Source organism: Heteronotia binoei, chromosome 8 (assembly GCF_032191835.1).
Source record: "Heteronotia binoei isolate CCM8104 ecotype False Entrance Well chromosome 8, APGP_CSIRO_Hbin_v1, whole genome shotgun sequence".
Classification (NCBI taxonomy): Eukaryota; Metazoa; Chordata; class Lepidosauria; order Squamata; family Gekkonidae; genus Heteronotia; species Heteronotia binoei.
In genome coordinates, this window is record NC_083230.1 from 49,818,577 (window position 1) to 49,844,707 (window position 26,131).

The following is a 26,131-nucleotide window of genomic DNA, read 5'->3' on the forward strand; positions in this document are numbered from 1 at the left end:
GCGAGGCGCCTCGGCTTGTGTTCCTCGCAGCCTCTCGAGGTGGCGGGAAGGAGTCGCACGCCCTCCCCGGGCTCCAGTCACCTGCCTGGGCTGGATTCGGGCCAGGGAGCCCTGCGGCTCAAACGGAACGCGCGGCGGGAGTTTGTTTGTTTTGCTTTTGCGGGCGGGCGGTTCTTGCTGGGGCTTCTCTTCTGTCCCCTGGCGGGCGCGGACGAACCACACCGCCCGCCGACCGAGGCCGCGTTTCGTTCCACCCTCCTCCCATGCTCTCCGGCGAGGCGATGGCCAAGATCAGGGTAGCTTACGAGTACACCGAAGCCGAAGACAAAAGCATCCGGCTGGGCTTGTTCCTGATCGTCTCCGGCATCGTGTCGCTCTTCGTCTTAGGCTTCTGCTGGCTCAACCCGGCCCTGCAGGACCTGCAAGGCAAAGCGGCCAACTGCACGGTGCTGTCGGTGCAGCAGATCGGCGAGCTCTTCGAGTGCACCTTCACGTGCGGCGTGGACTGCAAGGGCACTTCCCTGTACCCCTGCCTCCAGGTCTACGTCAACAACTCCGAGTCCAACCGCCGGGCGCTGCTGCACCAGGACGAGCACCAGCTCCTGGCCAACCCTAAGGTAAGCCCCAGGCAGGTGTGCAGCAGCGTGTCCAACCAAGAAGTTTAAGCCCTAAGCCCACATCCTTTGGCTTTACGCTCCTCCTGGATCCTTGCCCATTGCTTCCTGCCCCGATCCCTCAAGGCGGTGGAGCTTAAGGCCGCCAGGGCTGCAGACAATCCTCGGGAGGAAAGGCGAGAAAGGTTGGATGCCGCTTGCTCGAGTGGATAGCCATACTGCCGAGCGGGACAGTCTAGGCTGGGGACTGCCTGTTGCGCCTCCTTGCTGCTCAGGTGGTTGGGCGACCTGGGGAATCGCACTTCAGTCTCAGGGAGGTTTGTGCTGTCATGTTCGGGGACTAAAGACAGCTGGCAAACCCACTGGTTTCTTCAGCGCGAGAGAAGCTTGCCAGCTGTCCCTCTTGGCTGCAACGGCCCTGGCATCCCTTCCCAGCTCAGGACATAATGTACATTCTACATAATGTATGGCCTTTATCCACTGGACAGAGAGGGACCAGGAGACCGACCCCTGTAGGCTACTGACGCCTGTGTGCCTTTGAGGAGTAGTGGAGAAGTGGGAGCTTCTGCAGGTCCTTTGCTGGTAGGGGGGAGGGGCAAAAGTGGCACCTTTGGAAATTCTGCATCCAGGTGTAAATTCCAAGGGAAGCCCCACTTTCCATGTGTCCTGTTCCCCCCTCTCTAGTCAGATCTTCCTGCAGAGTCTGTCTTCACTTCACTGGTGGAATATATGAAATAACAGGCATCACTTGTGGTTTTTGTTTCCTTAACAGTCAGCGTCTGTTGTTAGAGCTCCAGACTAGAATCTGGAAGACAGTGGTTGGAATCCCCACTCTGCCATAGAAGCTTGCTGGTTAACCTTGGGACAGTCACATACCCTCCATCTAATCTACGATACAGTGTCTGCTATGAAAATAAAATGCAGAAGGGGAGGATTTTATGGGTCTTTTTGGGTCTCTATTGGGGAGAAAAGTGAGGTGTATGTGGAGGAAAATAAAATAAATACCAGAGAAAGGTGAAGATCACAATTCTGCTTAATCAACTCTACTTAATCAACATCACAGGTTTGTTGTGAAGATAAAATGGATGGTTGTTGCTGTGTTCCTGGTTCTGAGCTCTATGGAGTAAAGGGAATAGGATCAAATGCAGTAATAATAAAGCTCTAATGTGCTGCTGCCTTTATCTGCTCTCCCCTCCTCCAAGTGTCGGCTCTGGGGATTTGAACCCAACTCTCCTGATTCCAGGAAAGACATACTACCTGCTGCTTACGAGCCCTCGTGATCTGGCCATTTTCCATCACATTAGTCGTAATGATCTCAAATTTCTAAAGTTCCGCATGAATCCTTTTTTCTTCTCATTTTTCTCTTTTGTTCTGGCAGCTGATATGCCTGCTAAGAATTTGGCATCGAAGTGGCTGTGGCTTTTGGAAAGAAGCTGGGTCTGATTAAGATAGCTGACCAACTTAAGGGAATGACATATCCTGAAGCACTGGGATCTATTAGGGGTGGCAAAGGCCTGCTGAACGACCAGGGTAGAGCTTATACCCACTGCAATAACAGAAGCATCCCTTAAAAGCGTTGCAGCATCCCTTGGATCTCATCCCTATTAGTGGTCTACTAGTTCTCTGGAAGAAGAGAGAGAAAGAGGCTAATGACAGAAGCTGGAACAGGGCAAATAGCCAAGAAAGTACAATACCTTATTGACTGTTGAAGCAATTTCCTCTACTTAGAATTAAATAGAAGCGTTTGCTTGCTGCTAACCTCCAGAATAATTTCATATACTATAAAGCAGCAAACCACAGAAGGTACTTGAGGAAGCACAGCTGATGTTGGAATGCTGACATATTTTCCTGTGTAGCGGCCCCCTCACAAAAAAAGGGGGAAAGGAGATATTAGCAGTAGTCCATAGTTGAAAATAGAAACTGTAATGTCTTTTATTAAGAACGATCAAAACAGCACAGTATATTATGCTAGCTTTTGAATTATGCACAGCTGTTCATCAGGCTGGATGTTCAAAACCTACAAGGAGGGATCTGGGGCCATGGCCTTGAGGTTTCTCTTTTTGCAAGTTGTGTAGGATGCAAATTGGTTTCAGCAGGCACCTGAAAGACATTAGGGTGACTTACCTATTGTTATAACTTCATCCATTTTTACTTCTTCCCAGCATAATGAAGTTGCTGCTTGATACCTGGGCATGGGTTTTTAGATTTTCCTGTGAGAGGTGTGTGTTTTGGAAACATATTCATTGTTTCTCCACTGTAAATCCTTTGTTGCACCCTTGAGATTTCTTTTAGTGCATTGCACAATTAAGTTGTCGTGCCAGAAAGCTTAATAAAATTTTGTAGGAGAACAGAACTAAAAGGATATGCTAAAATTTGTGAGGTTTTTTTGAAGCACACCAGCTACAATCATATGAAAGGGGAGGTAGCAAAAATTACATTTAGCTGCAGGCAGCTTCTGAACCAATAACTATCTGATAGAGCATCACATTGAATGGGCTGTTGGTTATCTATGAAAGCTCATGCTCCGATAAACCAGTGAGGCTGGCTGCAAAGCATTCACAGAACTCTCTGCGCTTCCACTGGTGCAGACTTATTCTGTCTCTTCTGAAATTTGCCTCTTAATCAGTGGATTCTCAAATGCACCTTCAATATGTGTCAGAAGCCTTGTAGCTGGACTAGCAGGAGAGTATAGTTTTATCTTTACTTCATTTCTGCTTCACCTTTCTCCCCAATGGGAACTCAAAGCAGCTTACATCATTCTGGACTCCTCCAGTTTATTTTCACAACAACTTTGTGGGGTAGGTTAGGCTGAGAGTGTGTAACTGGCTAAAGATCACCCAGTGAGCTTCCATGGCAGAATGGGGTTTTCAATGTCGGCTTCCCAGGTCCTAATCCAACTCTCTAACCTTAGTGAGTTTGAAAATCTATAAAATGTCAACAGCCAGGGCTGGGCTAATGCTTGTATGGGGAGAGGGAAGTAGGGTAACCCTGAAAGGTATTTTTTAAAGTAGTTCTGTGTTAGGGATGGGTGGCTCTTCCTGCTGTCCTAACCACTGTCAAGAAGATACAAATAGCATATTGTTCCTTGACCCAAGTTGTTGGAATGGAATTGAATTTTGAGTCCAAATACAGACTGAACTTGGTCTGTTTTTTCCCCTCTGTCTCTTGTCTTCCTTTGGACTGCTCTGACATTTATTCATATAATTTATTTAGAGCCAGTTTGGTGTAGTGGTTAAGTGCGTGGGCTCTTATCTGGGAGAACCAGGTTTGATTCCCCTCTCCTCCACTTGCACTTGCTGGAATGGCCTTGGGTCAGCCATAGTTCTCATAGGAGTTGTCCTTGAAAGGGCAGCTTCTGGGAGAGCTCTCTCAGCCCCACTCACCTCACATGGTGTCTGTGTGGGAAGGAGATAAAGATGATTGTAAGCCTCCCTGAGATGTTGATTCAGATAGAAGGGCAGGGTATAAATCTGCAGTGGTGGTGGTGGTCTTCTTCTTCTCTTTTCTCCCCAGTGGCAACCCAAAATGACTTACAGCATAATTCCACCTCCCCATTTTATCCTCACAACAATCCAATGAGCTAGGTAGGACAGAAAGAAAGTGCCTGACCCAAGATCATGCTATTGGGGGAGGGATTTGCACCTTGGTCTGCTGGATTCTAGTTCAACATCTAATCTCTACACCCCACCATCTCTGTTAATTATCTGTTTTCTTTCCTCTGCTCTCTTTTTCAGTCTGTTGTGTGCCTTGCTGTTACCATCACCAGTAGTACAAGAAGAGATTTCTTGCTGCGTTTGGGAGACAGAAAAAAATTTGTACAGTTGTTGCAGGGCTAATGGGGAAAGTAGGTATTGGAGTAGGCAGTAGCTGAATGTCTCACCATTCTCCTCAGCTCTGTCTCTTCCTAGGAGTTCCTAGCAAATATCCTTGTGAAGCTTTAGAAGAGCTACCTTAAAAGATTGTTGTATTGTGAGAACTTCAGTTCTCATGTCTGGGCAAGGTTCCTTCACCTACTCTTGACAAGTTTCCTTGAAAAGTTTGTCCCTTACTTTTGGCTTATGGTGGAAATTTCCTAATTTAAATGCTGGAAAGCTTGTGTTGTGATTTATGGCAGTGTCTTAGTGCCCTAAGTCTACAGTAACATGTTGTTCATAAGCATATTGTTCAGAATGAAGTGAAAGTGCTAAATATAATCAAGGTCAGATATAAATGGCTCTAAAAATTTAGAGCATGAAAAGATGAAAAAACCCACAGAACTAAGCAACTAAGCATAAGCAACTTGGATGAGGGGAGAGAAAACTAATCACCAACTGATCAGAAAAAAAGGCTTAAAGGAGCAGACCTGGCTTTGCTATGAAGCGAAAGTTCAGCAGAAGCTTCTGGAAGGGGGCCAACTTCTTGTAGTCATTTTGTACCACTGTATGTAATTTTAAAAGTGAGTTCCAGTTCTGCAAGGTGTGGGTTCCATTTTGATTCCCCCCTCCTTCAAATGGGGCTGGCATTTCTATGGGTGTTGATCCTTTTGGAGGAGCCAAATACTGCTTGCAGTGCATCCATAAAGAAAGACTGCCCTATCTATGCTGCACACAGAGGAGGGAAGTCTGGTGAACTAGACCCCAGGGAGTAATTTTTTAAAAAAGAATTAAGAACAATGACCATTACCAGCCATTTGGGCTCTGAAGGCTGCACCTCCAACAGTTGGAGGACTTGACACTTTATCTTATTGTCTCTGACTTCTTCATTTCAAGCATTGTTTCTTGACAAAGGTAGCACTGAATGGAAGGGAAATGTCTGGCTTTTCTACACTACATCACATCCAAGCGAGTGACTGAGTCCTTCAGCATTAGCAGATTTATGAAGGAATGAACAGACTTCTTTTCTTCGTTATTTCGGAGCCTTGTGTCTGGAAGAAAATTTCTGAGAAAGTCAGACTGCTGTTAGTGGAACTTTCCTCACCCCCAGAAGTCTCTTTTTTTGCCAACAGTGCTTTGACAAAGAGGTCTGTTCAGAACAGCCTTTCACATAATTTAGAGTTGATGGATTAGTATTTGCGTTTGGCCTTTGGAAAGCTGTTGTCTCTTGGCTTTAGTTGCCCTTTTTACAATAGTGGGTGGATAAGACTGTCTGGTATTAGGATTGCTGAGGAAATGTACCTGAGGCCCTTTGAGCACTGAAAAGTGCTATAAAATTAATTATGATGATGCTTTGTAAAACACAATTTCCCCCATTTTGGCAGAGCAGTCTTTAGATATTTACATTCTGGAGATTTTCTATGTGTTTGCCATGAGAGTGTCACTTGAGGTACCATAAAAACAGTGTTAGGTTTTCCATTTACTTTTTTTTTTGCATTATGTTGTTGTCTATATTTTAATTCATAGGCTTCCCAGTTCCTCATTTTGTACTATCCATCTCCACTGGTGGGGGAGAAATGAGAAAAATAATCATTTTCATTTAAAAGAAGGAACAACCTGGTCTCCTTGATGTGTCTTGAGATGTGTCTTCAGTTGCTTGGCAATTAGGAATGCTTCTTTCTTAATGGCCAGATGGAGCTAGAAGAGGCACTGTGAGGTGAAGCAAGAGTAGAACAGCAACACTGAGGTGGAAAGAGTGCAGTGATATGGTGACAAAGGAAAAAGGAGTTGTGAATCAAGTCTTTCAACAGTGTAATCCTGAGGGTTGTTTCCACCCTGGCTGTCAATGCCTTTGCAGTGCTGCTAGTCCATTTTCTAAAGCAGGGGTGTCAAACATGTGGCTTGGGGGCCAGATGAGGCACCCGAAGGGCTCCTATCAGGACCATGAGCAGGTCTATTTCCTTATCTCTCTCTCTCTCTTGCTTCCTTCCACATCACAGCCAGGCTTGCTCAATCACACAGGAGCTACAGAGCAAATCCTCTATTTGCTCCATTGGCTGAGACTCCTCCCTTGGGAAGGAAGGGGGGGAGGGAGAACTTGCTTTGCCAGGCTCTCAATCACACAACAGAGCTACTGAGCCAAGCCTCCCTTCTATTGGCTGAGGCTCCTCCTGTTCCTCTCACCTGGGGGGAGGGGAGGGAGGGGAAAAGCTGGAGCTTCCTTTGGTCAGTTCCCTCAATAACATGGGAGAGATACAAAGAACCTTTAAGATCCACAAAGTTTTTTTCAAGGTATGAGCTTGAGAGAGTTGTTTGTTTGTTATACCAGTGCTCTCCTGGGTGCAACTGGATTTGCCTCCTCCTTTTCACAGTATTCATGTCTTCATGATCCAGTCTTTCTCAGTAGGAAAATAATGTGAGCTATTTAGATGAGGAATAACAACAAGCCAGTGAGGTGGATTAGCACATTTCCTTTATAGACTGGGGATATTAACCTAGGCTTCCCATATAAAGTAGGTTGATACTGACCACTATAAATTTCTGTTTGTGTATTCTTGCACTACCTCATTGGAGTTGTAGTTATTTCCAGGGCTTTTTTTTTTTTTAAACAGGAACGCACAGGAACGCAGTTCCGGCTAGTTTGGCACCAGGGGGCGTGGCCTAATATGCAGATGAATTCCTGCTGTGAAACAATGGTGATGTCAGTGGGTGTGATCTAATATGCAAAAGAGTTCTTGCTGGGCTTTTTCTACAAAAAAAGCCCTGGTTATTTCTTTGTGGAAGACTATAGTTCTGTAAACAAACACGTAGCCCTCAGTCTGCGTCATGGTGCCTTCACATGTTCTTGATCAGCACATGAAGCAGTTTAAGTTCAAATGCTCACAGCATCCAGCCATTTCATGTTTTCCTCTGGGTCTTATGCTCAAAGCGTTGACCATGAGATTTCTGTGATGAATGTCAGTAAATCAGAAGTAGGTTTGCAACTTACAGATAGACACCTGAACAACATATTCAAGATTGCTACAGCACAGACATTGTCTCCAGATTTTGATGCAATGATTCAGAACAAGAGGTGTCAGTTATCAGACTGTTAAATAAACAAAATATTGCAAGAGTGCTAATCTTTTAAGCATGTTTTATTTTAAGTTAAAAAACCCCTTTAACTGTGTTTGTCCTTTACATTTATATCTCTGCTACCTGGCATTACATTTTATGACACACATGGCCCAGCCTAGCGAGGTCTCTAGCCCTCATAACAAATGAGTTTGACATCCTTGCCCTAAAAGGCTTCAGCAGAGACCAAGCTCGTTAACATTGCTAATGGTTACAATCTTGGTCAAACCAGCTCCTGCACTCCCTTTCTAATACTGGAGCTCTTCAAGCAGTGAATTGTATGGTGCATTCCAGGTGGTATTTAAACATACTCTGTAACTTAATGTATGAACAGGCCCCACCTCCCCCAAAAGCAGAGTGCAAGGCAGGGTCAGGTACAAGAAGACCAAACCTCCCAACCCAAAGCCCCAGATGTATGATGTCTCTCCACTTGCCACATGGTGTGAAGAACTGCTTTGTGACTCTGCAAATGACTAGCTAGACCATGTTGGCTTAAAGACTCGGGATCAAAATACATGATACACTTTCCCTGTGCATGATCCTGGGCCAGGTCAACAGATGGGGACTGGAAATTCTGTGTTGCTAGGAGCACCAGGTGCCAATTTGGTTTGGGATCATAGCACACAGGGTGAGGGGGGTCTTCATCCTGTGCCATTTTCTTGACTGGAAGTGGTTTTAGGGAATCACTGGGCGATAACAGACAGGCAGTTTGGGGCAGTTGGGAGGCATCCCAAAGCCTCCACACGCTCCCCAGCAAAGCGCCTGAGTCAGCCCAAAGTGCGGTCTGTAGTCACCCACTGATTATTACAGACCTTAAATGTATGTGGAGGAGCTGCAATTTACCTTTTCCTAACTGGGCACATAACACCTGCCCAAAGCCATTTCAGATTAGGAAAACAGCACAGGTAGGAGGTTAGTTCCCATCTCCCTGCAATCCAGCCTGAAACCTTTGCACAAAATTCTCAGACTGCATATTTCAGCCTGACTCAGAAACTCGCCTGGAAAAGTGTATTGTGTAATAATACCCTCAGGTACTCTTTGTGTGACACAAAACAACCTGCAATGTTGAAAATGGCACTGGTGGACTTTGGCCTTGAGTTCTTCCTTTAGTGCTTGGATTCAGGGTCGGCCCGACACCCTGGGGCGCCCTAGGCTGCCTGGTGCCCCACCCAAAGTGCCCCCTGCGGCTCCGCGCCCCCTCCCCTCCGCCCCCCTGTGCAGTGTCCTGCCCGGTGCTCTGCTCGCCTGCCTGCCGCTGCTAAAAGCGGCAGTGCTCCACTCGCTTGCTCCCTTCTACCTGAGAGCCAGTTTGGTGTAGTGGCTAAGTGTGCAGACTCTTATCTGGGAGAACCGGGTTTGATTCCCCACTCCTCCACTTGCACCTGCTGGAATGGCCTTGGGTCAGCTATAGCTCTGGCAGAGGTTGTCCTTGAAAGGGCAGCTGCTGTGAGAGCCCTCTCAGCCCCACCCACCTCACAGGGTGTCTGTTGTGGGGAAGGAAGGTAAAGGAGATTGTGAGCCGCTCTTCGGAGTGGAGGGCGGGATATAAATCCAATATCATCTTCTTCTTCTTCTGCTCGCCAGCTAAAAGTAAGCTTTGCTGGCTTCCCAGCCCGGGGGGGGGGGCGGGCGGGACGCCATGCTGAGGGGGGCGGGTGATGGCGGCCTGGAGGGGGCTAGCAGTGGCGGGAGGGAGGGAGGCAAGCTAAGCACTTGCCTGGGGCACCAGAGGGGGGGGGAGAGCCCAATTTGCTGCTGCCCCACCTCTCGGCACCCTAGGCAACTGCCTAGTTTGCCTAGTGGGTGAGCTGGCCCTGCTTGGATTGCTCTCAGTGCCAAAGACCTGAGTTTTTAATTGTAATGAGAGATATACACAGTGCTACAGATGAGGTTTCACAGAGAGCCTCCTTTTTCATAATCTATTTGGAATGTAAAATGGGTAGGAATGAGCAAAGTTACAATTTTAATTAAGTGAACGTTAATAGAGTTTTGTCTTGTGCTGCAATAACAGCTAATGCCTCTAAGCAATTTTAGCAAAGCCAAAATATTTACTTTAGGAATAGACACCATTACTCAGGGAAAAAAAACATGTCTTCTGAACATTGCATTAATCCAAGTGCGTGGGAAGAAAGTGCTGTTTAATATGGCTTCAGCACTAACTGGGATTGGTTTGTGTAGCATTAGGCTTTCAGGGCAGCTGCTATGATGCATCCTGCTGATCTAGGATCAGAAAGGAAAGTACTTAAAATAGAATTTACCAATTTCTTTAGTTTCTTTAGTGGCGCAGAGTGCTAAAGCTGCCGTACTGAAGTCCTAAGCTTTGCTCATGACCTGAGTTAGATCCCTGGTGGAAACTGGGTTTTCAGGTAGCCGGCTCAAGGTTGACTCCAATTACAGGACTCCTATGCATATGTAGAATGCCTTTCTGTCACCAGCAAAAAACACCTTAAGCTCCCACCCGTCTAGGCCTGACATCCAGGCCTGATCATCTATGTATGTTTGATCCCTAGCACCTTTCTTTTTAGAAACTAAGCATAGACCCAGACCCATTCTAAAAATGGTTTCTACAGAACAACTTCAACCTGTATTAGGACTGTAATGGGCCTTTATAGCAGAGCATGTGGCAGTAAGATATAGAAAGTCTTTCATATATGGCTGATTTGGGAGAGTGTGTGGCTTTGAAGATTCCCATTTGGATGACTATTTTGTTCTGGTTTAGGGGAGCATATTTCAGCCTCTTCCAGACTGTTATATACCACTGTAACACTTAATTAATTCACAGGAGTGTTGTAAAGGTTACTTATCATTTGTTCTGGAATGCTGAAACTTCAGGAGAGTTATATAATTGAAGCATTTTATTATTTGGTTATCGAACAATGAAGTATCTGCCAGACCAAAGGAGGTAATTGAAATTAGGATATTTTGATGTCAATTTATAATCTTTCACCTAGAGACTAAACATTAGTAAAGTGATTTATATCTATGTCTATAATATTGGCTATAATAAGTAAGTGCAGGGAGGTAAACAAGAGAAACACACAAGAAGTCACACAGGGAACACAATAAAATTGAATATAATTGAGGGATATTGAATGTGTTAGATTATCAGGAACCCTTTTTCTCCATGTTGGTTTATGGACCCATTGGGACTTCCTTTGTCCTCCACCTTGGTTGTTTCAGTTTCCCCTGTGTGTGACCATTGTCTTTTCAGTGCAATGGCGCTGAATTTTATTCCAGTATCCACTAAATCAAAGGTGTTAAACAAATGGCCCGAGGGCCGAATCAGGCCCCTGGAGGGCTCCTATCAGGCCCCCGAGCAACTGGCTGTCATCTGCTTCCTTGTCCCACATTCTTGCTTCCTTCTGCATCACAGTTTGCTTTGCAAGGCTTGCTCAACTGCACAGGAGCTACAGAGCAAAAATTCTATTTTCTCCATTGACTGAGGCTCCCCCCCTTGGGGAGTAAGAAGGGAAGGCAGACCTTGTTTTTCCAGGTTCTCACAATTGCATAGCAGAGCTACTGAGCCAAGCCTCTCTTCCTTCTATTGGCTGAGGCTCCTCCCCCTCCTGGTCCCCCTGGGGAAGAAAGGAAAGAGCCAGAGCTTCCTTTGCTCAGTTCCCTGGATCCCTTGGGAGAAATACAAAGAAAGCACCTTTAAGACCAATTAGCGCTAATGGTTTAAGCATGTTTAAGACAGGGGTGTCAAACATGTGGTCCGGGGGCTGGATCAGGTCCCCAGAGAGCTCCCATCAAGTCCCTGAGCAACTGGCTGTCATCTGCTTCCTTCTCCCTCTCTTGCTTCCTTCTGCATCGCAGCTTGCTTCGCCAGGCTTGCTCAATTGAACAGGAGCTACAGAGCAAAGCTCCTTCCTTGGGGAGGAAGTGGGGGAAGAAGAGCTAGCTTTACCAGGCTCTCTCAATTGCATAACAGAGCTACTGAGTCAAGCCTCTCTTCCTTCTGTTGGCTAAGGCTCAACAAGCCAGTGAGGTGGATTAGGCTGAGTGTGTGTTTGTTTGTTTGTATCCTTTATAAAGTTTATATCTCCCCTACCTGACATTACATTTTATGACACAAATGGCCCTGCCCTGCCCAACAAGGTGAAGATCTGGCTCTCATAACAAATGAGTTTGACACCCCTGTTTTAAGGTTTTTTAAAAATATATTTAATTGTGTTTATCTGTGTCCTTTATAAAGTTCATATCTCTGCTACCCAGGGCTTTTTTTTTTTTTAGCAGAAATTCACAGGAACGCATTTCCGGCTGGCTTGGCAGCAGAGGGTGTGGCCTAATATGCAAATGAGCTTGTATTGGGCTTTTTCTATAAAAAGCCCTAAACAATGGTGATGTCAGGGGTATGGCCTAATATGAAAATGAGTTCCTGCTGGACTTTTTCTACAAAAAAGGCCTTCTACTACCTAATCTTAAATAGGTACACAAATGGCCCGGCCCAACATGGCCCATCCCATCCCGACACTGCCCGGTCTGACAAAATCTCATTTATGTCAGATTTGACTCTCATAACAAATGAGTTTGACACCGCTGCACTAAATGTTAACCCAACTTTGCAAATTAACCATACCATCTAAAGCAGAATTATACCCTGTTTAAGTCTGTTTGTGGGCTCTGGCCAGGAGCTCCAGGTTTGCAGAAATCCCAAGGAAATGTATGCAAGATCTAGATTTGCTTACAAGGACATTTTAGTAAGCAGTAATCAAGCTTAAAGAAATAGCAGACTAAACTCCTATCCAGTGGGTCTCGAACACACACAGTGGAACTTAGCCTGACTGTGAGACTAGACACATAGCTAAAAAAAACCTAAGCATCTTATACCCCAATTGCTTGCTACAAGTTAAAAAATCATTAATCAGGCTATCCCAAACATTGAGGTGAGCCAGGCCATCTTGCACCCAGCATCTAGTGGCGAGAAAAAACAAATTAGACTTCCAAGATAAGACCTGCTAACAAGATGAGAGAAGAAAATTCTCTTGGGAGTGACCTGTTGGCTGTTCCCTTACAGAACTCAAGGCAACTAAAGGTCAAGCAGCAGCCTGTAACAAAGATGAGTTACAAAGGCTATACAAGGGTTATGATGCAGAGGCAAGTGATGGCAAACAACCTCAAAATGTCTGTTGCCTTGAAACCCCCACAGGGTCACCATAATCAGCTATGATTTGACAGCAAAGAAAAAAAAAAGGTCTATAGAAGTCAGGGGACAGAAGAGTGTAACTCTGCTGATTATTATTTCATCATTTGCAGAAAACTAAATTTGGGTCAACTTAAAAAGAACTTTATCTTTTGTACTGCTTGATATTTGTAACTAGTTCCGAATAAAATGAACTCAGGCAAGGGATTTCCTTTTAGTAAGAGATGTCTTATGACCAGTGTTCCCTCTACGCTGAGTTAGCATGAGCTAACTCACAGATTTTTAACCTCTAGCTCGCACATTTTTGTCCTCGGTCAGGAAGGATGGCTCCAGAGCACAATAGTTTGTGCCAGGGGTGGCCAATGGTAGCTCTCCAGATGTTTTTTTGCCTACAACTCCCATCAGCCCCAGCCTTTGGCCATGCTGGCTGAGGTTGATGGGAGTTGTAGGCAAAAAACATCTGGAGAGCTACCATTGGCCACCCCTAGTTTATGCAGTAGCTCACAACTTCAATGCCAGTGGCTCACAAAGACTCTGCAGCTTAGAGGGAACATTGCTCATGATATCTGTCTGTTTTTCTCATTACTATGGATATTGTAGCATGTTTGGCTCAGGCTGTTTATAAATTTTATCTTTGTTGATTATATTGGTGAGAAAGAGCTAACTGGGTTGGAAAAAGGATTTAAGAAATGAGAATGGGGAAAGGAAATGAGAGGGTGCAACCATAAAGTGGAAGGTATGCAGACTATCACTAAAGCTCAATGCTCCTAGGTATATTCTCTCAGCATCTTAATTGTTCTGTGATTAGTATAGTCACTGAGTAATAACAGGGGTGGCCAAACTGCAGCTTGGGAGCCACATGTGGCTCTTTCACACAAATCATGCGGCTCTCCAGGCCCCCACCAACACATTCCCTTTTTAAATCACTTATCCAAGCCAAGCCAGCTGACAGCTTAGAGAATGCATTTAAATTTAAAGTTGCTTTCTTTCCACCTCGCCTCCTCCTATCTATTTTTCTTCCTTCCTTCCATCTGACATTTATTCTATGTGGCTCTTACATTAAGCAAGTTTGGCCACCCCTGGTTTGTAATGTCTGCATTTTTGGTATAAAAAGTATGGTATAGAAGTTTATGGAAAGTGTTGAAATTCACTGCCACAGGAGGTGACGGCGGCTATAAGCATAGCCAGCTTCAAGAGGGGGTTAGATAAAAATATGGAGCAGAGGTCCATCAGTGGCTATTAGCCACAGTGTGTGTGTATATATATATATGTGTGTGTGTGTGTGTGTATAATTTTTTTGGCCACTGTGTGACACAGAGTGTTGGACTGGATGGGACATTGGCCTGATCCAACATGGCTTCTCTTATGTTCTTATGTGAGGACAGAGCTAAACTTTTTAAAAAGGAGAATTAAAACCTCCCTTAGCATAATGTCTCCCTTAGTGTCCACTTTCAAACAGTTAAATTGATGATGCATTGGTATCTTCCATCAACCACCTTAAATAAAATTAATAAAGATTGTAATTCATTATGTAGAAAGAAATGTGGTAGTCTGGCGGATTTTGGTAATTGCTGGTGGACCTGCACTAAAATACAATTTTTTGGCATAAAGTCCTTCAATAAATTAACCATATAACAGGATACTCTATAGCAGGGGTGGCCAATGGTAGCTCTCCAGATGTTTTTTTTGCCTACAGCTCCCATCAGCCCCAGCCAGCATGGCCAATGGCTGGGGCTGATGGGAGTTGTAGGCAAAAAAAAATCTGGAGCGCTACCACTGGCCACCCCTGCTCTATAGCTTTTTTCAACCTGAAAATCTACTTTTGAATAAAGGAATAGATCCTAAACTAAATAAACAAAAAACTGAATTGATATCAATTTTATTATCTAAGGCTAGATTAACTTTAGTGGCTAAATGGATAGATCATTCCACGCTGACTATCAAGCTATGGCATGAGAAAATTTGGGAACATTTTGTAATGTATAAATTGGCACATAATCTTTCACATTCACCACCTGGTCAGTATTAAAATAAAGTGATAGCAATATGGCCAATTCTTTGTATTATTTTATGTTAATAAAATTTATTAAATAAAAAAAGGAGAATTAAAATCCTAGCAAATTTGTGACTTGTTGATGAAGATCCAAGAGTATGTTGTAACGTGTTGCCGGTATTTTAAACAGCTGGAAGAAAATGTTATTTTTCTCTTTCTGTGATTTTTTTCTGCTGCTTAGCTGTTTTTCACCAAAAAGTGGACAAACCAAATTGTCATGGCAGAACAGCATAAGAAAAGTCTTGTGGGATCAGAACAAAGGTCCATATACTCCAGCACTCGATTTCTTTTCTTGACCATTTGAATGATTCCTCAAGATCTAGAAGTAGGACACAGATGCCAAAGCATTGTTTGCCCCCAGCAACTAGTGTTCCAGGGGTACACTGCCTCTCACCATGGAGGTTCCATTTAGCCATGATTCTTAATACATCTATCCTCCATGAGTATGTCAAATCCACTTGTAAAGCCAATTGAGCTAGATACCCTTACAGCATCTTAGGTCACTAACAGACCTATCCTGAGGGGGGAGGGGAATTGGAATAGGGAGCCAGCTGACCCCAATACCAGCATAACTCAGATATACACTCATGTAAGGGGCATTCACACCAGTGGAGTGGACGAGCAGTACTGTGTGGCACACTTGTACTGCAGCTACACACTGGCAGAATGATGACCCAAACCCCAGCGCTGCTAGAAATGTGGGCATGCCAGGGGACGTGGAGCTCACCAGTTAGGTCCCAAAACATTTTCATTGTGGGAATAGCCACCAGAACAGGTGCAATATTGTGCTTAAAAATGGTGGTGCAGTTCATTGGCAGCCATGATAACTTCCTTTTCACTCCCTGCCTCTCAGTTGCAGCCACTCCCTAGGGTATCCAAGCGACTCAGGACGCTGACCAAGTATGCACCCAATCTGCACACTCCTACATGCCATCTCCACCTCTCCCCAGTACTCAATGATGGCCCACCCCACTCTACAAATTGTTCCAGGAAATCATCCCACAACTCCAGAGGTAGGGCACGTGGCACAGGATGCTGTCTGACAGCTCCCTGCCATGTGGACTTAGAGGCAGCACACAGACCTCAGTTGTGGGCAAAACACAGACAGGGCACCTAGCACTACTAGACAAGCACTTGGGAGATGAGACCACCAGGAGAGCAAAGTCCATGCTTCATGACTGAGCTCTCCCAGATTTCAAGCCCCACAGGTACAGAAGCTCATCCACCAGGATCCCAAGGAGCAGCCACACATGAACAGGCAAGCAAGAAACTCTTCCCCAGCCCCTCCTGCCCCCTCTTGGCCATCAACAGTGGCATTGAGCAGCACTAGACATGATGTCCTGTGGTCTCAAACCTGGCAGCTGGGGTACTCCCTCACAGACATAGATCACATGCACCAGGCAGTTTGGTGTGTTGGGGGCTATCCCTCATCAGCCTTTGGTGCCCTGTGCACTCTGTGTGTGGAGCAACACCATGTTGTGCCAGCAGGGCTGACTGGTGATCCCAGCCTCCCCACTGACAGATGGCTGGAGCTTGTGATGACAGCTCATCTATTTAAGGGGGGTATTCAGAAGAGGAGGAGTGTCACTCCTCTGGACTGCCCCTCTGCCCACTGCCAGTGATGTATACTTGGCTCTGCCTCCTCAACTCTTGGCTTCCATTGATCCTGCCTGCTCTATCATGCTGCTTCCACCTCCCAACAATGTCAGAACAGAACGCTGAGGTGGAATTGTCATGGATGCCACCGTGACAACAAACAGCAACACTGTTGGGGCACCTTTTTCCCCATTCAACAGCTGCATAACTATCCCCTTAAGGAGGCAACTGGCGGCTCCACAGCTGTGCAACCCAGGATTGCTCTGTAAGTTCTGACAATGTATTGTATGAAGCATCTGTTTTACAAAATCTACTGTTTCAACTTACTTGGGTGCCTCAAATTCTGATACTTTGGGGAGAGGAGTTGTTGTCACACTACACATAAACCTGTCATGTCTCACCTTAGACTTTTCTACACCTCTTCCATTTCTAAGAAATCATTTCTGAGATGAGGTGACCAGAATTGTACACAGTATTCCAGGTGTGGCTATGTTGTAGCTCCATACAGTGGCATTATGATCCATGCTTAGTCCCTTTCCTTATGATCCCCAGTATGAAATGTGCCTTTTTAATGTTGCTGCTGCATGTTGGATTAATGTTTTCATTGAGCTGTTTCACCACTACTAGTTGAGTATACGCACATATATGTGTGTATATATGAAGTCATGATTTATTTTTTCTGCAGTGTTTATCAATTTTGCCTGTAATTAATTCATATCTCTTGCCACCATGTTGTCTGTTCACCCTGTTTGAAAAGATTGTTTGGAAACATCTTTCAGTTTCCTTTGAGCTTCTTCATTCTGAACAATCTGGTATCATGTTCAGGTCTGGTCACTTCAGTGCTCACCTCGAAATGTAGATAATTTATGAACAAATTAAATAGCACAAACAGATCCCAATACAGATCATCTGTGGACCCTGCTGCTTATTTTCCAGTATTATGAGTACTCTCTGTTTACTTCTACTTTCTTCTTTCTGTTGTTCAACTGATCCATAAGAAGACCTAAGTTTACTTAGGATGCTTTGGAGAGGGACTTTTTAGAAGTTCAGATATATAATTTCTGTCCATTCAGCCCTATCCACAAACTTGTTATGTTAATATTCTTACAGAACTCCAAAAATAGCTGAGGCAGGACTTTTTGCAGAAGCCATGCTGATGCTTTCTCAAGCTTGTCCTTCTAGAAATTTAGTAAATCTATTTTAATACCACAGAATAACATTAGTAGGTTTTTAAGAATACTGTCAAAACCCATTTATGTGTCAAACTTGCTGGTTCTTAAAGATATATATGAGAAAGGTTATATGGCTGGATTGGTTTTAAACTCAGGAAGTTTTAAATTGCTTAGAAAAAAGACTGGAAAGAGTGTTCCCCCACTTCGTAAATCATGAATTTCCTGAACAAGAATGCATATAAATTGGTTACTGTAATTAAAACCTTTTGCTTCACAACTAGGTAAGCCCTTTATACAGCATAGAAGCATAATAGAATCTGGGCAATGCAGCTAGCTCACTTATGTTTTCTTTACACATTGTGTTTACTTAGAGACAAAGGAGGTGTTTGTAAAACTAATGTATTTCTGCTCAGTTCTCTACAAATGTAGGGACACCAAGCTAGATCACTTACTTGAAGATAACCCTGTGCAGACAGAAGTGCTGCTTTTTAGGCTAGGTGCCCAGAAGCAAGACAGGTAACTACTAGTTCAGCACGAGTATTTCTCTCCAAAAGAGAAAGGAATATGCCCATATTTGTAGTGCTGTATGTCAGAAGTTAAATATCTTTCTCCTACTTTAATTTGTGTGATAGAGGATTATGAATTTGGGTTTAAGAGATAAAAATGTATTACCGGTATGTAGTGTAAATCCTCATTTAACTTTACAGGTAAGAGTGATCAACAAAACTAATTCTGAGATGGTATTGGTTACTTGTCAAGGTGTACAAGGTTAAGGTTGTAACTACTCCTCTATGTCCTAAACAGTGTGGTTTATCTGCTTCTTACTTGCATTACTGGTGGTCTTGTTCCTATATTTTGCAATTCTGGCAACAAGTGATTATGGTGATAAATCAAATCTTGGATTTTAACTTACTTGTGGACCCGGTTATGATATTACTTGATTGTTGGAATGGCTTGGCTGTTTCAAATAGGAAAAAGGAGATTATATCCATTTTGTTATCAGCTGCAAAAACTGAACTGGCTTTAAAGTGGAAGGACAAACATCCTCCATCTCTGCAGCATTGAAAGACTAAAATATGGGTCTACTTTATTTTGACTAAGCTGATTTACTCGTTTTCCAAAACTTCTCCCATAGTTTATAAAAAAAAGGTGGTCATACCATGGTTTCCTATAGTTATCTCACTAAGGAAAATATTTAACCTAAAAATCCTGTATATTCTAGCTTGATATATTTTTAATGATGTATGTGTCATCGTTGTATGATTTTAGTGTATGATTTTATTTTTGTTTTGTTTTTATCAATAAAAGTTTGAGTTAAACTTAAAAAAAAGAGAGTAACATGTAAGCATCCTCAATTAGCACTATGCACTGCTTAGGTATGCTGAATGTTTATCAGATGAGTATGCTCTGATGAGTGAAGGGGGAAAAACAATGAATTGATTATCAGTGGGGTGTTTGGGGTTTTTTGCCCTGTTGGTTTACATCAACTCTCCTTTTTGGTTCTATTTAACTACTCAGCAGGATTAGCTACCATCTGTCAAGCTGATAATGTAGAGGGGGGAAATGTGTACTTTGAGCTCATTACAACTTCCTACACAACAAAACCAAATTAGCTGCCATTTGAAATCTCAAAACACTGCTTGAAGCTGTAAAAATATTTTCTAGTTTCTATGGAATTACAGTTTGATTTAGATCGATCTTTCCTGCTAAGTTTATTCTTACGCTAATAGATCCAGAAAGCTCCTGTATGGTAGCTGTTGAGTATATCAAATCTGCATTTCAGTGGAATTGGGATACAGTGATGCAGTCCTAAATTTGTTTTGGTTCTTATAAGATTAGTCCAGGTAGGTCAGACTAAATCTCAAAATATGAATGTAAAAATATTCAACAGGATTAAAGCTGCTTTAGCCCATCTGCTTGTGGATCTTGTTCTGGCGAGAAAATTAATTAAAACTAGCCATTATGACTTTTGTTGGTTGATTTAATAGGAATATATCCCCTATATCATAAGCTGTCAGCTTTCAGGCTTTGGGGGGCATCTGCTTAAATCAAAAGTGCGTAAATAGCCATCATGCCTTCCTTGCCATGCACTGCATTTGCCAAGGGACCAGCTTCTTGTTGCTGAAATCAATACTCATAACTCCTGAAACATGTATTTACAAAGCATGTAAAATCACTGAGCACCCTAGCATATTGTGATGGGGGATGTGAGAGAATCTGGCCAATTGCCTGTTGGGAAAGAATTTTAACGTATAATGTAATTATGGGAAAGAATTGTTATGTTGGTTTTCAACAGCATTTCGAGCTAAGCATCTGTTCAGAAGCTTCCGGCTTCCACCTTCAGTTCAATGTGAATCTTCTTCTACCTGAATACTTTTTGAAATCTTACCTTGAAGTGCCCTGACCTGGATAGCCCAGCCTGTTCTCAGATCTCAGAAGTTAAGGACGGTTGGCCCTAGTTAGTATTTGAATGGGAGAACACTAAGGAAGTAGGGGCCTTATGTTCAGGTCTCTCATGTTCAGGTTCTATTCCATTGTAGCCTATGTTATTCTGCCTGCAATTATTTCTGATACTCTGCAGGAGTCAGACAACACATTTTTCATTTCTCTGTTCTGGTTTAAAATTAGGAGTTTGGATGGTTTGATTCAGAAGCCTTTCAAATGGCTTTGTCTACAGAGGGTATAACTTAGCAAAATGTTGTCATCTAAAGAAAAAGTAAACTAGGCTAATGATCCACACAATAATATATTTAATTTTATTGAAAATGTTTGAACCCTACCTTTCAGCTAAAAATCTCGAAGAAGCTAATAAAAAAGTTTTAACAATTCAACAAATTCCATTTATAACAACACAATCAGTAAAAGTATGTCAGAAGCAAGAGGATGACACTTTGTAACAAAATTCAGGATCACATAGATATCAAGATTTAGGAAAGTAAAAATATCTTCACCTTACTTCTAAAAACAGTTGAGTAGGGGGCAGGCTAGTGTCCTGTGGGATTGTTCCACAAAATGTCAACTTGTCCTGAAGACCTTTGAGTAATTGTAGAAACCTTCTGTTTCCTAATTTGAGTGGTAGCTGCATGTTTTTTTTCTGATTTTCTCAAACTTCACCATAATAAGTACAATGCAAAAAAGCCCACATAAAATAATATGCTTAAATCAAGTTGTCCTTGTTCTATATAAGCCATCTATTTCTAAAATTTAATATGCCTCCTAACCAGGTGCTCGAACAGTTCAAAACATAGAGTTATATCCAGTTATCTGTTACATCCTTTCCCCCCAACTATGCTTTTTGAGCACTGAAAAGACACCTTGAGTAGTGAAATCTATGTGGTCAAGGAACAATGCTAATTAGATGGCTAAAACAAGAAGTGAGTGAAATGGCTTCCTCATTCTTGTGATGTTTGTGGAGTTCTACTGGTGGAAAAGAGGAGGAGGGAACAATTTGCTGCCACGAAACCCTGAACTTGTCTAAAACTGGAATCTAAAACATGATTTCATGAGCCCAGAGTAGTTTAGTTTAATTTTTCTTCTTTACATTTTGATGTTTTGCGCTGAAATGTACTCAGTATGTTTGACGGAGAGTCATGGATTCAGTTTTAAGACATTAGATTTGTAAATGTTGTAGTACATCCAGATGGCATTTAAAACCAGGTTGTATTTTTAAGCAGACAAAATAGTCAGACCTTTAAGAAGTATGATTTGTTCCAGTTCAGGTAATTGTCAGTGTCTCCTGTGTGCCAGCTTCAGCATATTGTGATTAATCATTAAATCATAATATTGCATTAGTGGAACACTGACTTTTGCGCACATTTTATATTTGTATTTAATTTTCACTTTTCAAGCCACACATTCTTGTAAAAACAAGATGGCATTCCCTGTATTTTGGCATATGAAACAACAGATTGGTTCTTGTTCTATTACTTTCATTTTTATATAACAATCTAAAATAAGAGGTCAGGTGTATGTGCGAAAACCCAGTCTTGTAAGGGATCATTTTAATATTCAGTAATTAAACAATAATACTATCAGTAACTGAGTGTTTCATTACTCCTTCCTCCTGTCTTTTTGCTCAGTTCTGGAACATATGTGTTAATTTAATTATGAAAACTGTTGAGGATAGTCCAGAGATAAATGATATTTTATTTTGCTGCGTGCTAAAACAACAGAATTTTAATGACATGTCTTTTAACAGTGTTCATACATTCCACGTTGTGAAAGAGAAAATCAGAAAAACTCTGAAATGGTAACATACTGGCAGGATATATGGCAAGACAAAGGCTCTCAGCCTTTCCCATGCTACTTCAATCAGCACCTCAGGTAAGTATCTTTTTGTATCTGTCACTTTGTATGTACCCTTTTCAGTGTTCTGTTCTGTATCCTAGCAAAATTCCAGGAGGGGTTCAAGTTGAAATAGAATTGAGTTCCAGATAGCACTGTTTCTGTGCGTAACACACTGTGGAATAAATCTTGGGAAAACTTATGTTGCACCAATTGTAAACTTAGTGCATAGGGTAAACTTGGCCTGCATTGTTTTAGCTCCTGGCCTTTTAATACATGATGGGGGATGGTCTGCTTTCTCCTATGTTGTGTGGAATCCTTGTTTGAGGTCTTTGGAACTATCACTCTGCCTTGCATCTGCTCTTTGAATGTGCACATCACTGCCTCAGTTGTGTGGGTAGCTTTGCAGTGGGACTGTAACCCTGCCCTTGCAACACTTGTCTGACCCAGATGATTCTTATTCCTTCCAGCTTTATAACAAGTGAAGATGATGTATACTAAGTCACCAGTGGTCTCTCTAGTGCTGTCTTCTCTGACTGGCAGCAACTCTCATTAACCTCAGGAAGAAACAGGTGTTTCCCAACACTCACTCACCTGGGATCTTTTAACTGGAGCTGAGGGACTGACATTTGGAAGTTATTCATTCTATGCATGTGAGCCATATCCCACCCCACTGCTCGTATGTCTGCAAGTCTATGGGAGTGTTGTTTTAACAATTGGTTTCCAGATAAAACAAGGGGATAAGGAGGACTTTTTTGAGCAGGAATGCACAGGAACGCAGTTCTGGCTGTCTTGCCATCAGGGGCTGTGGTTTAATATGCAAATAGGTTGCTGCTGGGCTTTTTCTACCCCCCCCCCCCAAAAAAAAAGCCCTGTGGATAAGTATAATGTCCTCTTCCCAACCATGCAATGTTTAGAAATTTCTGTCAAAAATTTGCCAAAGGTAAAACTTTGCTCATAAAATGTTACTGTAGAAAACAATTTCACACTAGACCTTTAATCCTGGTTTAGCCCTGTCCCCAAACTGACATTCTGCACTAAAATCAGAGAATCAGAGAAACCAACTCCATGACTGTGATTCTCTGATTTTAGTGTAGAATGTCAGCTTGGGAACAGGACTATCCCAGGATTAAAGATCTAGTGCGAAATTCATGATAGTGTATGTGAACCCTGTCAAATGTATATAAGGTATTCTGGCTTGGGCAGAAGTCATAGAAGGCAGCTTGCACAGGCCTTTGCACATATAGAATGACCATCAGGGCTGGGTGCGTGATGTCATCCAGCTCCCAGGAGATGTGTATGCATGGAGACCCAGCCAGCAGTCTGCAGGTCAGAAATTGAAACTTGGTTGGGCAGAACAGTTGTGCAGCCATTATTGTGAATGAGGGGAGACTGTGAATAGCCTCTGCAAGTTTACCTAGCTGTGACAGAAAGTGAGAATAAGTAACTGTGCACATAAGCAGGGAAGGAAATATAACTGGGCACCAAGGTCAGTCAATCCAGGGTTCTGGAAACTCCTAGGACAGGGTTTCCCAAACTTCCCCCTCCCCCGTTATTTTTACACTTCTCTTTCGTGGCCCACTAAAATTTGGGGGTGGAGCCAGGAGACTTTGGGGTGGAGCCAGGAGACAGGAAATGATGTACAAACAAGCCTAAAACTCTTGCAATATATTTTTTTAGGAAAAGTAGGAGATGGTGGAATTTTGCAATGCAATTTTAAAAATAAAAAATCAAGAAGAAGCACAAGGATCACACAGCAGAAAACTAAAAATATAAAATGCTCTCATCCTGGGAAAGCATGAAATGGCAGCCTGGAAAAACATGAAATAGCAGGGCATTTCAAGCTTCTCCCACCCCCACCCCCAGGTCTACTCAGATTAGCAATGGCATGGAAGGAAGGAAGGAAGGAAGGAAGGAAGGAAGGAAGGAAGGAAGGAAGGAAGGAAGGAAGGAAGGAAGGAAGGAAGGAGAGAGACAGCAGAAAAGTTTGACAGAAGGAGAGACAGAGAAAAGGAAGGAAAGGAAGGAAGGAAGGAAGGAGAGACAGGGGAAAAGTCTGACAGAAAGAGAGAGAGAGGATGGGAAAAGACTGGCTGACAAAGAATGAATGAATGAATGAAAGAGAGGGAGGGGGAGAGAAAGAGAAAGGAAATATGAAGGAAGGAAAGGGGAAGGAAGGAGTGAAAGAAAGGAGGGACAAAATGAAGAAAGAAAAAAGAAAGGAAAAGAAAAATAGAAAAAACCAGGATGGGAGCAATTCACTTTTTGAAATGCTGACTCTCGCTGCAAGAGCCTCCTTCTCCCTCCCTTCCCATTGCTGATATATTTCCGGCTTTGTAAAGCTCCCCCTCACCACTGTCAAGCACGCTTATTTCTGTAACATGTTTTAGAGAAAGAGCAGGTCACCAGCTCTCCTCTGCTCCCCCTTTATTTACAACTATTGGGCAAGTAATAAATCCATCTGGCCCAAGGATGTTTATACTACAGCCTGGCTGGTATTACTTTCAAGTCACCTCTCCCACAGGTTCACACAGACAACTCTTATCTTCTACTAGAATAGGGTGAGAATAGTTGATGTTTCCAACAGCCTAAATTCCTTAGTAATAAAATAGATAGTGGTTTAGCAACCTTTGAACCCGTGACTCAAGCATGCATCTGTAGGGTAACCTTTGATGATATCCTATATAGCAACTGTGTAACTGTGTGTATGTCATTACTCCCAAGGCTTGTGTCCTTGGTACAGCTCCTGAGTTTCTAACAATAAAACAACTTTGATTTAAAACAAAAGACTACTTATTGAGAAATATTGGTGCTTGACATTTTGGGAGTAATCCTACTTGGGGACGTAACCGAATTGGAAACTTTCTACCCCAATGACAGTGAGCTCCAGATAATGGAGAAGCCTCCGAAAATCCAGAATGACCAATTGGTGAGTTTCAAGGACCTGACACAGCCCTGAGACAACCTCCGTGGCACATACTTGATGCCAGGAGGCTGGAAGGGCAAGGGTCTCTGCTGCACATACAGCGACTATTCATAACCCCAACGGATTGGGGCCCCAGAAGGTCCACTAGCCTAATGGATGAAGCACCCGCTCGGAGAGAGGCGATCTTAGGGCTGCCCCCCCTACACACACAGGTGGGAGACGACAGCGACCAAGGCACCTCGGAGGCAAGCGGAGGAGATGGTCAGGAAGAATGAGGTCCCGATCCAATCCCAGACGAGGAGGAAGAACAAAACCCTGACCCACGGGACTACCTCCAAACTTTAGAGGTTAGAAATGGCAGAGATGGCTAGAGGTCTAAGAGAAGAAATATGAGCCAACAACGCATTCATGGCCCAAGAAGTGAAAAGGCAACTAGACCGGGTGCTGCAACCTCCAGCGCAGAGAGGGGGGCAGCTACCACAACCCCCTCCCACCGCCATAACTGCCCCCAGCAACCTCAGCCACTGCTGCCACCGCCGAGGGATTACGGCCGAGGCCATGAGCTGGATGCCACCTTCGACAGAGACCCCAAAGAGGTGGAGTATTTTTCAATACAAGTTAACAGCTTCATGTTCTACTGGGGGCACACCCTCCTCGATGAATTCAGCAGAGTTGATTATTTAGGTTCCAAACTGAAGGGGGCCGCCAAGAGATGGTACGTGAGCCTGTACGAAACCAGGAGCCCTGAACTAGACACAGTAGCGGCATTCCTGCAGGCACTACTGACACAATACGAAGATCCCTTGCAAGAGACCCGAGCGCTAACGACCCTGAGAGACCTACAACAGGGGTCCAAAGCCATTAGAGAGTACGCCGCAGAATTTCAAGCCAACGCAGCCAAGGTTCGAGGGTGGAATGAGCAGATGAAGATCGAGCAGTTCCAGAGAGGCCTGAATGCCAGCGTACTGGATCGAACCCTCCAACAGGCTCACCCTACCACGCTGGCAGGGCGGGTGCAACTGGCGGGAAAAGTGGAAACCAATATGAAGAGAGTGGCTCTCCAGCGTTAACAGCAGCAAGGTGGTAAGGGAGGATGTGAGTCTCGGCCGGGGGCAAAAGCAGAAGGGCGGAAAGCAGGTCAGTGTGGGGGAACAACTAAACCAACCACCCCTAGGTGCTGTTTTCGGTGCGGCGACCCCAGCCACATGGCGGCTAATTGCCCAAAGCGGCCTCAAGGCCGCCCCTCACCCCGAAGACCAGCGCACCCAAAGCGAAGAAGGTGGAGAGACGACCGAACCAGCTAAGGGCAGCTCGGCGTCCATGACTCCACGGGAGGAGGAGATCATCGTTATCGAGGAAATAGGGGAAGATGCCTGGG

General features: G+C 43.7%; 1 protein-coding gene across 1 annotated transcript in view; it reads left to right on the plus strand.

Moving 5' to 3' along the window:
• Positions 1–228: 228 nt before the first annotated feature.
• KCNMB4 (potassium calcium-activated channel subfamily M regulatory beta subunit 4) overlaps positions 229–26,131 on the plus strand; it is a 43,341-nt gene continuing 17,438 nt past the window's right edge. Inside the window, exons 1-2 of the mRNA XM_060244559.1 lie at positions 229–617; positions 21,742–21,866. Of these exons, the coding sequence (XP_060100542.1) occupies positions 264–617; positions 21,742–21,866 (479 nt within the window). The 5' untranslated portion in view covers positions 229–263. The remainder of the gene's footprint in view (positions 618–21,741; positions 21,867–26,131) is intronic.